General features: G+C 36.3%; 1 protein-coding gene across 1 annotated transcript; it reads left to right on the forward strand.

The window, feature by feature from the left end:
- The first annotated feature begins 8,774 nt into the window (after positions 1-8,774).
- LOC148538906 (zinc finger MYM-type protein 1-like) lies at positions 8,775-10,076 on the forward strand. Its single transcript, XM_088452091.1, has one exon. It carries the CDS (start codon positions 8,775-8,777, stop codon positions 10,074-10,076), a length of 1,302 nt encoding a protein of 433 aa, XP_088308217.1.
- Positions 10,077-12,056: the final 1,980 nt, after the last annotated feature.

A 12,056-nucleotide genomic window follows, 5' to 3' on the forward strand; every position in this document is an offset into this window, starting at 1 on the left:
TGAGTCCGTGGGTTTTGTATAGTTGCGTGTCAAGATTTGCCCTCCTGTATATAAATTGTCAAATCTAAAAAATTAATTGTACAATCACTAATGTTAAAAGTTAATTTTATGTTAAAAGTATTCTCATTTAGATAATTACAAAATTCCTCTAATTTTTCTCGACCTCCACTCCAGATAAAAATAATATCATCTATATACCTCGCCCATGACACCAGATTCGCCCCATATTTACAATTATTCCACACGTATTGTGATTCCCACATGCCCATAAAAATATTGGCGTAACTTGGGGCGCATCTGGTGCCCATGGCTGTCCCAACTTTTTGTAGGTAAAAACTATCCTTAAAGTGAAAGTAGTTATTTTCCAAAATAAAAGCTATCCCTTTTAATAAAAATTATTTTAAAACTATAGCATATTCACTTTCTTCTAAATATAAGGATACTGCTTCTAAGCCCAATTGATGTTGAATAATGGTGTAAAGTGAACACACATCAGCGGTAATAAGTAAAAAATGATTCTCCCATTTAATCATTTTCAATAACTTCAAAATGTCCAGGGTATATTTAAGATGAGATCTATTTTGTAAAACAAGACTTTGTAAAAAATAATCTATATACTCTGATAGGTTAGCTGTGACCGAATTAACTCCTGACACGATGGGGCGGCCAGGTGGATTATTTAGGTCCTTGTGGATTTTTGGTAGGATGTACAATACCGGTATTACTGGTTCCTCATTAATTATAAACTTTGATTCTATATCTGTTATGGCCAATTTTTCCACATATTCCTTAATTAAATTGGTCAAGTTCGTTAGAATCTTATTTGTAGGGTTTCCTTTTAATTTTTTATAAGTAGTATTATCCGATAATTGTCTCAACACTTCATTTTCATACTTTATTCGGTCCATCAATACCACCCCTCCCCCCTTGTCTGCCTGTTTTACAATTATATTTTTATTTTCCTTCAATTGTTTCAATGCTTCGTTTTCTTTTCTAGTCAGATTATATTTTATTTTGCTTCTAGGTAGTTCTTCTAAATCCTTTTGAACTAATTGGTTAAAAGTTTCAACAAAATTGCCCCTCATATATGTGGGGCAAAATACCGAACGTGGTCTAAACGTAGTGGAACTCGTAGGTTCCTCAGCTATAGTGGGATCCTCATCGGTTTTAAGAGCGAAAAACCTTTTTAATGAAAGTTTACGTATATATTTTTGTAAGTCAACATATACATTAAATTTATTCATATGGCACGTGGGGGCAAATTTTAATCCTTTCTCCAAAAGTGAAACTTCATAAGGATTTAGTACATGTTGGCTGAGATTAAAAATCTTTACTTTACTAATTTTTTCTTCTACCTGTGTGTTACTATTCGAAACATTATCATCACGTTTTCTTTTTTTCTTTGGATTATGTTTTCTATTGAGGTTAATACCTGCCCTTTTACCTCTATGTGTTTTATTAGTTATCTTTTTCTGAAGCCTTGCCTCTCTCTCTCTAAAAAATGATCACTTCTCATTTTTTGTAAAGGTTGAAATCTGTTTGATATCTGAGGGAAGAACATTTGATCTAATCTATCATTTTCCCATCTTTTTCCAGTCCTATAATTATCTCCTCTGTGTGTTGGTGGACTGTCGTATTTCAATTTTCTATCATCATAATCCCAATGTTCTATTACTGGTTCATTATTATATTGGTTAAAAGTATACTGTCTCTGATTACTACTATAAGTTTTTTTAAATTGGGAGCTTCTTTTACTAAGATTTTTTCTCCTTCTTACATCTCTCCATCTGTCCAAATCTCCTGTCTCCTCTGATTGGCTTACTGACAGATTACCTCTTATCTTTCTTGTTCCTCCCTCCATTTCCTCTGGGGAATTAATTTCTAAAACTTCCTGTTTATCTCTATTACATTTTTTTATCTTTCTATTAATCAATTCTCTTTCATTTTTTCTTAATCTAAACTCTATATCTTTTTCCATCTCTTTAAAATTTGTTGATTTGGAAAAAGTTGCAATCAGAGTTTTTAATACACAAATTTCTTCCTCTAGAGTTAATAATTCCAAACGACGTTCCTTAATTATTAAATTCATTAATTGGAATGAACACCCTTCTATAATTCCGGTCCATTCTTTTTTAAAGGGCTTTGAAGCAGTATCCTTATATTTAGAAGAAAGTGAATATGCTATAGTTTTAAAAGAATTTTTATTAAAAGGGATAGCTTTTATTTTGGAAAATAACTACTTTCACTTTAAGGATAGTTTTTACCTACAAAAAGTTGGGACAGCCATGGGCACCAGATGCGCCCAAGTTACGCCAATATTTTTATGGGCATGTGGGAATCACAATACGTGTGGAATAATTGTAAATATGGGGCGAATCTGGTGTCATGGGCGAGGTATATAGATGATATTATTTTTATCTGGAGTGGAGGTCGAGAAAAATTAGAGGAATTTTGTAATTATCTAAATGAGAATACTTTTAACATAAAATTAACTTTTAACATTAGTGATTGTACAATTAATTTTTTAGATTTGACAATTTATATACAGGAGGGCAAAATCTTGACACGCAACTATACAAAACCCACGGACTCAGGAACTTTTTTAGATGCTCAGAGCTGCCACCATGAAAATTGGCTGGATTCAATTCCTAATAGCCAATTACGAAGATTAAAAAGGAATTGTTCAGAGAATAATATTTTTGAAGAACAAGCGAACAATATGATAATAAAATTTGAACATAGTGGGTACAAAAAAGAGAAGGTACAGGCAGCTATGGCAAAATGTATAAATCTCGAAAGAGATACATTACTAACTGAGAAAAGGACACAAATCCAAAATTCTAATTAGGGTTTTAAGTTGGCGTTTATCACAGATTACAATTCACAATATAAGCAAATCGAACGAATTGTGAAAACTCATTGGCCTATCCTGAAAGCAGATCAAGTTCTTAAACCTTTACTTCCGGATAAACCAAGATTCATTTATAGAAGAGCAAAAAATATTAAGGATAAGGTTACCAAAAGTGCACTTTCACCCCCTAGGACTAGTGGTAGAATCACCACTAAGGGCTTTCAGAGATGTGGTACATGTATAATGTGTCAAATAGTTAAGGGGGTTAGGAAGTGTTTGAATGTAAAGATTAATGGCATAGAGAAAAAAATAGAAGATTTCTCTACATGCAACTCAAAAAATGTTGTATATTATATAGGATGTAATTGCAATAAATATTACATTGGTAGAACATCCAGACCCCTAAAGATAAGACTTGCGGAACATATCCGTAACATTAAAAAGGGTCTAGAGACCCATGCATTATCATCCCATTTTAAAGATATCCATAACAAGAATATCAGGGATATCAAAGAATTTGGGGTTTTAAAACAAGTAAAAGTGAATTGGAGAAATAATAATCTACCTTATGAGTTGGCTAAACCAGAGATGTATTATATCTATTCCCTTAAGACTCTACATCCGGGAGGGATCAATAAGGATTTTGAAATTAAATGGTTCTTAAATTAAATTGTTTTATTTATAAGTTCATTATTTATATGGAGTTTTTATTATCTATTTATTATGTACATGTGGTCACTTTAATAATATAAGGCTGCTTTATATAATATATTTTGTACGTGTCATTTCACAGATATATTTTACCGATAGGCTAATATGGGATAAATGGACTTTCTAAACCATAAACTTCAGCTGTTATTAAAGCACTGACAATGTACTGATTTACATGGAAGGCATGGTTATTGATATGTCACTCTAAGAACTAGTGAGGCATTTCTACTACAAGCCCCAAGCATCCTCACACAGTGTTACGTGGACTTCCGGGATCGGTGGGACTTTTTGACTACAAATCCCAGAATCCTTAAGGCCGCGTGACGCGTACTTCCGGCCATTACGCTCAGAGCAACGGAACTTTGTGTCCGTCGTAAGGACATAACGTTCGGACATCACCTGTATTGGTATTGGACACCTGGGGAAGGAATTACTTATCCCAAAGTGCTGTGTGTCTCACGTGAAACACCGGAAGGAGACGCGATGGGACACACGTGGACCCGCTTACCGGAAGTGATATGGATGCCGTTTTTTAAGTAATAAAAAGAAAAATTCTGGGTTGGTGCAATATGGATAATTTATGAATTTTAAATATATAAGTATAGGGGATTTTAATGATTATATATATTGTGATACATGAATTGATGTTTCGAATTATATATTGTAAAGAAGGTGGCTCCTCCCAGTAATCCAGTTCTTGATTGATAAGGGTATTTAAGGTGGCCCACATTACTAGACCCTCATTGCCTTGACAAAGACCTTAATGGTAGAAATGCGTTGGCAGCAAAGAGGGACCATAGGATCCATCCAGAACCGGTGTGGGACAGATGAGGACAAATAGCTGAGGCTGAACCCGGGTTTTTTACATCTTCCCAGTTATTATATGCATCTACTTACCTGGATTCTGGTAGGAGGCCAACTTCACCTGTAACTCTGGTGAATTGATGTTTCAAAGGAGGCTCATTATTCATCTAGAAGCTCCTTTTGTATATTGTATTGCATGTGCCTATATTAATTTGTGCTTTGAATAAATGTGTGTTATATATTAAGGATTTTTTCACACAAGCATTTATTCTGCATATAGCATCGGGATCATTTGGAAAATATTCTATTTGTAGTTTATGAATTTATGGTGAGACAATCTGCACTAGATTTTTTTCTTCTTTTGTCTTTCTTCACATATTACGACACACATTGGTTATACCTCATTTTGATTTGGAGATAAGAAGTCCAAAGACATTCGTGATACATATAAGTTAAGTATTAATTGATCATTCTTTGGAGCAGGCGCTAAGGTGGGACACCTGATATATTTTTGAGCATTCCTGAGAGATTTGACATTCGGTGCCGCAAGACATCAGACACCAGAACATGTTTACTGACCGCAGAGATCTTCAGATACTGTGCAAGGTAAGTGATCTTATGCCATGGCCCCGGAGGGTTACTTAGTCCATGTGAATATGTCTGGATTGTACACTCTACCTCTATGTGGCAGATTTATCACAATCTGCATCTGATCACATGGATGTATTATTGCATACTGGGACAGAGCATAAATTCTTCAAGTATGTGCTGTGTATGCACCGTTGGGTTCTCCCCACCAGTCATACTTACCAGACCCATGGACCGGTGATCTTGATGGCCTGCCAGTAATCGTATGCTGTGATCCTCGGTGCTGTCAATTTACCAGCATTGACTGCACTGGGGGTCACAGCATGTAGCACAGTGATTCAATAACTGGCAGCTGTTATTATAGCCTCAGTACACACTGTTACCATACCGTTATATTTGTTCCCTTGTTACAATTCTATTTATTTTCCTTATCCGCATTGCATGCGTAAATGTTGCACCTAGCATTCTTTGGCTGTGCGTCACTCAAATGAGATGTGATATGCACATACCAAATCCACAATGAAGTTATCACACAACTGCTGGATGACCTAATTTTTCAATTTTAAAATGTATTTTATAAAGATATGTATGGTGGTTTATAGGTGTATACATTTTTTGGGGCTCTCATACATTTTCGAATCACAGAACATGCTTATTGATTTCAACAATAGGAGGTAAATACCATTTTTCATGTATACTTCCATTTCAAATCTTTCACAAATATAGAATTTGATGGCAGTTAAGAAACACTTTGCCTATCTAGTCTACTCATTTAAATAGTCATGCACACACATTGAAGTTTTATTTTTTTTTTATTGTGAGTCATTTAACCAACATATATATTTTGTAACTGGTCTAGATGTAGTTTGTTTTGAAGCAATTAAACCTACTAGTATATTTTGTTAACGGTTCAGATAAAGTTGCCTCGCCTTCAATTCTGTTTCACTATTTTTTGTTCCTTTTTTTTTTTTGGTTGTGGTCATGTTATTTTTTTAATGATTAGAGAGGCTATCTGTGTGTAACCCTTTCATTGTGTTCAAATAGTCTAACTTTTAACTGCCTCACTGTTCTTCGTATGATTTGTAGTCCGCTGGGACACTCAAGCAGGTAAACTTAAAATATTTCTCTTTTGGTTTCTGTCTGAGGGAACATTATGTACCTTTCAAAATAGTTTAAATTTCCCATGCATGATCAAAGAAATCCTTAAAACATGACCTTTTTGTGGATTGGGATGAGACCCCTCCATCATATAATTTATAAATGCAACAACCTAAGTTATTTCATATGTGTATGTTATATATTTGATACTATTATATATTTCAATAAAAATTGTAGTTTAAATGTAGATTTAAAATGAATGAGTGATCGGTATTGTATTAAGTATTTTCTTAATAGGGTCCTCGTTGGATCATTTCTGACAAGGAGTATAGTGACCACTGACCATTGTCAATGTTGGACACAGTGATTAGAGTACATCTTCCTTAGCAGCCCGACCTGCTACACCCTCAGCTAAGCATCAAAACTAAACCACAAATCTGATTAGAATTAGAAGTTCTGCATGACATCGTCCACAGTCAGTGACTAATCCACCACACCTTAAAGGATCACTCATCTTGTATGTGCACGGGGCACAATCTCTTACAGACCCACTCTGTGATACGAGTTGTTATAGAATCTGTAAATTACTACATTTTATTAATGTTTTGTATATTTGTATGCTCTTTAGCGTTCCTGCACACAGCTGGTATACTGACATCACACAGTGTTATTATATATTATTCCTTAGTGAGCTCACTAGTGAAGATATAGATTATCCTTAATTAATTTTTGCCTTCCTATCATATTTTATTTGAGCTTTAAAGCAAATGTTAATATGCACATTGTTGGCTAAACCGCTGCTCCCATAGTTTGCACTCCTATTTGCCTGGTGTTCACTACTGAACTTGTAGCAACATTCACGTGTACTTGTAATATTTTCATATTTGTGTTGGTCTAGATATTTTCAGTTCATTTTTACTGTCTTTTCTGAAGATTTTGAGGTTAAAAGCAACTGTTTATTACGCACATTGTTAGCTAAACCGCTGCTCCCGTAGTTTGCACTCCTATTTGCCTGGGTGTTCACTACTGAACTTGAAGCAACATTCATGTGTACTTGTAATATTTTCATATTTGTGTTGGTCTAGAGATCTTTCAACCAAAATATCTTTGTCAGGTATTTAAAAAAAAAAATAATTTACAATGAAACGATTTTTATCAAAAAAGAAGCTGAGTGGCGCAGAAGGCAGGAAGAAAAGAAAATTGCAAAATGAATCGGCAAAAAAGTCTAGTATTTTTATGAAGTCCTTTTTAGAAAAGCAAGATGCTGGAGCTTCATCTACATTAAATCCATCTGATATGAATGTGGATAGACCCATAACATTATCGGATTCCGAATTATGTGTCTTAAAAGAAAAAAATGTTTCTTTATCTACTACCACACTGGAAGAATCTTCTGGAAATAAAGAGCCAGAAATAAACACCAGTTTATAAGATACAGATTAGGTGTCTTGGAAGAGCAAGACAATTCTTTATCTTCTGCCACACTTGGAGAATCTTCTGGCAACATAGAGCCAGAGATGACCACCATTTTATCTGATGGTGAACGAGGTGTTTTGCAAGAGCAAGACAATTCTTTATCTTCTGCCACACTTGGAGAATCTTCTGGCAACATAGAGCCTGAGATGACCACCATTTTATCTGACACAGAATTAGGCATCTTCCGAGAACCAGAATTTTCTTTATCTTCTGCCCCACTAGAAGAATCCTCTATAAATAAAGAGGCAGAAATAACATTGGAAACCATACCACACGTGATTAAAAATCATGATGTAGGCTTCTAAGAGTTTGATCAAACTACTAATAAAGTGATTTTATCTGATGCTTTGAGAACAGAAATGATCCAATTAGGTTCCAGGTTTTTTCAAAATGTGGATGGACCTTTTATACCCACTAAAAAACGGTCTATGAATAAAAGGTGGTTTAAAAGAAAACTGGGAAATGGGAATGGTGAGGAAGTATGGCGATCATGGCTGGTTTATTCTATATTGAAGAAGGCTGCTTTCTGTTTTTGTTGTTTACTTTTTTCACAAAGTGATATTATATCTTCGCTGCAGAATGAAAATGGGTTTACAAGCTGGAAAGCACCAGAGAGGTTTGCCGTCCATGAGAACACTAAAAATCATAGATACTGTTTTGCCAAGTGGAAGGAAATGGAAAGAAATCTTTTGAAGAATAAAGGAATCATTGATGTTGAGCTTCAAAATCAAATAGCTACTGAAAAGCAAAGATGACGAGAAGTTCTACACAGAATTCTTCATTGTATCAAATTTATAGCTACGCAAAACCTTGCATTGCGTGGTCATAGGGAATCTTTTAGAAATGAAGGAGAGAAATATAGTTAATTTTCTTGGATTGTTGAAATTGTTAGCAAACTTTGACCCGGTCATGAGAGAACATTTAAGAAATGTTGAAAATCATCCAAGAACCACATCCTATTTATCACCATTGGTGCAAAATGAGTTTATTATTTTGATGGCTTCTACTGTTCGTCAAAAAGTGTTAGACCGCATCCATAATGCCAAATATTTTGGTCTTATGTTAGATTCTACTCCAGACCAGTCACATCGAGAACAAATGGCAGAAACCGCCCGTTATGTTGATATAGATTTTCAGACAAAAACAATTAGTATTAAAGAGTAATTTCTAGGATTTCTTAAATTAGATAAAAAAGGATGCTGAAAGCATTGTTGATGTTGTTTTGAAACAACTGGAAAAAGATAAAATGCCATTAGAAGATTGTAGTTCTCAATGCTATGATAATGCTGCAGTTATGGCTGGTTTTAAAAGTGGTGTTCAACAAAGGATTAGTGAAAAGAATACAAAAGCTATTTTTGTAAATTGTGATAATCACTCTCTCAATTTGGCAGGAGTTCATGTGGCTACCCATGATGCAATGATGATAACATTTTTTGGTACAGTAGAGTCACTTTATTCATTCTTTTCACATTCAACGCTTCGTTGGCAAAAGCTGAAAGATGCCATTCCAATAGTTCTCAAATCGGAGTGTGACACTAGATGGAGTTCCAGAACAGAAGCTGTGAAGCCAGTGCATGAGTACCTTGATATTATATTTGAAGTCTTGCAAAAGATGAGTAAGGATCAAAATGAAAATGTCGAAACTAGAGCAGATGCTACGCAAATGCTTAATCGACTATTGACTTTTGATTTTTTGGCTATGCTTGGTTTTTGGAAAAAAATTCTAATTAGAATTGATCGTGTTCAAAAAAGGCTTCAAGATCATACGATGAACTTTCATGATGCAGCTTTAGATTTAAAAGCACTTCGGGATTATTTCACTAGCAACAGAGAAATACTGGCCAATGAGTCACTTGAAGAAGGTTTGAAGCTTTGCGAGGAATGGGATGTTGAAGTAGAAAGACGCCCCAGAAAGAAAAAAAGAATGGACGGTGAAAAATCCATGGAGATAGGTTTAAACACGAAGGATGAAGTGTTGAGGATAATTAAATCAACTATTGATCGCATCTATAATGAAATGGAAACCAGATTTAATCATCTCCATGATTTGGATTCAAAATTTAGTTTTCTTCTTGATGTCAAATGCTTATTGGCTGAAACAAATGACAGCAGTAGCAGTACATGCCAAAATATCTTAAGGGATAGTTGTCTAAACCTTGGTCTGTTTTATAACTCCGATATTGATGGTTTACAGCTTTTTGAAGAGATTCAGGACTGTAAAATGCTGTTGAAAAGCCGCACAAATTTGGAGATTAAAAGAGCAGTGGAACTATTACATTTTATAGTTCAGTACGGAGATGAAAATGTTTTTCCAAACTTAAGATTTGCAGTTCAGATAATGCTTACTATTGCAGTTTCAATTTCCAGCTATGAGCGATCTTTTAGCAAGCTAAAATTGATTTTAACATATCTGAGAGCTTCAATGGGGCAGGAACGACTTTGTGCATTAGCCATTCTCAGCATTGAACGTGAGGAAACTGAATTAACCAATTTTGATGAAATCATAGATCAGTTTGCTTCAGCTAAAGTTAGAAAAATAAATTTTTAGTTGGTACTGTAGTCCAGTATTTATTTGGATCTATTTACACCATTATTATATCATTTCAAAAAAGTAATTAATTTATTTCTAATTAAAAATATTTTGGACTATTTTAATTAGAATTTGTAGTTTAAGAACAGTGGAGATACAGTGTGCAACCCTTTGTGTAGTGTTATGCATGGAAATAGTCGGTACTAGCAGGAGCAGAAGTATGGGAGACATTGGAGGCACCTTCCGCCGGACGCCAGCACTGAAGGGGCACCTCCTCCATCACCCACAATATATTCACCCCACTTAGGGCTGTAAATATGGTGGATAGGGGGTCACTAAATTATAACTTGCCTCAGGGCACCTGGGAAGAACTTGCACCTCTGGGTACTAGTGTTCATAGAAAAAGTAATGCTTACTATTTTTACATGGATGATAAGTCAATACAGAAATATAAGGTGTCGACTGACTGAGTGAGCTATAAGATGTTAAATATCAATGAAGTTCAATGCTGAAAGTTATATATCAGCACTGTGGAATATGGGGTGTAAGAGTCAATCTTGTTAACTAGGTTTGTGGATGTGGCAGAGGATGGCACCCTACATCCCCCATGTCTGACCATTACCTCGGACCTGATGTTGGTGGGTGGGTCACACAGCCCAGAGATGGGGACAGATATAGTGTCTAGGAATTACTGCCGTCAGTTGTCTGATTGGGGGTGTTGATAGTCTCTGGTTGTCCTATCAGAGCAACACAGTATCTGGGATGTCTTCACTTGTGTTGAGGTCTACTGTCCCCTGATGGTGGCTTGTGTGGGTAGTGTAAACCAACCATCTTGGGGAGGAAATGAATGCAGCCATTGGGAGTCTGTGGTGCGTGACTTACTGTGGGGCATCAATCCTTACAGGTGTGTTTGGCTCACACTCAGTACACACTTCCCAGGTGCCTGTTTTTGCCAAGGTCTCCTATGGTGTAGCTTCTCAGTTAGGTACCCTGGTTCCCCAGCAGACTCCTGGATCCTGGCTCACTCTATACTGATGGGCTGGGATCGCAATGTTGCTTCCTGCCGCAGATGCAGGGCGAGCCAGTGGATGGGGGTGTGTGTGTGTGTGTGTGTGTTGAGAGGTCTTGGCCTTTAAAAAAGGCCTGAGAGGCTAAAACATGTTGGGGGGAAATGCACATCTACCACCTCCTTTTACTGGCTCTCGCTGCATCAGCAGAAGGAAAAGGCATCACGGCCATGTCAGTCAAGTAATGGGGCTGGCAGCAATGAGAGAGCCATGATCCAGAAGCCACCAGAGGAACCAGGCCACCCATCTGAGAAACACCACAGGAGACAACGGCAAGAACTGGCCCCTCTGAAGTCTGCACTGAGTGAGCCCAGCACCCCTGTAAGGATTTATGCCCCAGAGTAATGCTGGCCATACAACAGATCAATTTTCCTCCTACCATCCAACTAGTTGGTTGCTTGGAAAAAAAATCTGCAAATGTATATGAGAACAAATGGCAATCATCAATTTGCTCCAAAATGCATGAAAAAAAAGACAGTATCGACACCCCACGGAAGCATCCCAACCTGACAAGTCTGCAATGATTCCTAGACCCTCTGTATCACTGTCCCCATCTCTGGGCTGTGACACACCCACAAACATCAGGTCCAAGCCAACGGTCAGACACAGGTTCAGGGTGCCGGACCCAGCCACGTCCACAAACCTAGTTGAGAAGAATGACTATTACACCTTATATTCTGCCACAATGCTGACATGACTTTCAGCATTGAACTTCATTGATATTTAACTTGTTATTGCTCTCTGTCATACCACTTTGATCGCATTACGCTCAGTCGACACCTTATATATTGATATATTGATTTTTATCATGTGTTAGATCAGTAAGTCTTTTATTTTATTTTCTATAAACACTACTACTGATTATTCACATATATCACACTACACAAAGGGTTACGCACTGTACCTCCACTGTTTTTTACTTTACCATTGA

The sequence above is a fragment of the Taudactylus pleione genome, unplaced genomic scaffold (genome assembly GCF_031769625.1).
Source record: "Taudactylus pleione unplaced genomic scaffold, aTauple2 ptg000032l, whole genome shotgun sequence".
Lineage (NCBI taxonomy): Eukaryota > Metazoa > Chordata > Amphibia > Anura > Myobatrachidae > Taudactylus > Taudactylus pleione.

Excerpts from the sequence above, each read along its gene's own strand:
- LOC148538906 (XM_088452091.1), top strand. The coding sequence starts at position 8,775 with ATGCCATTAGAAGATTGTAGTTCTCAATGCTATGATAATGCTGCAGTT.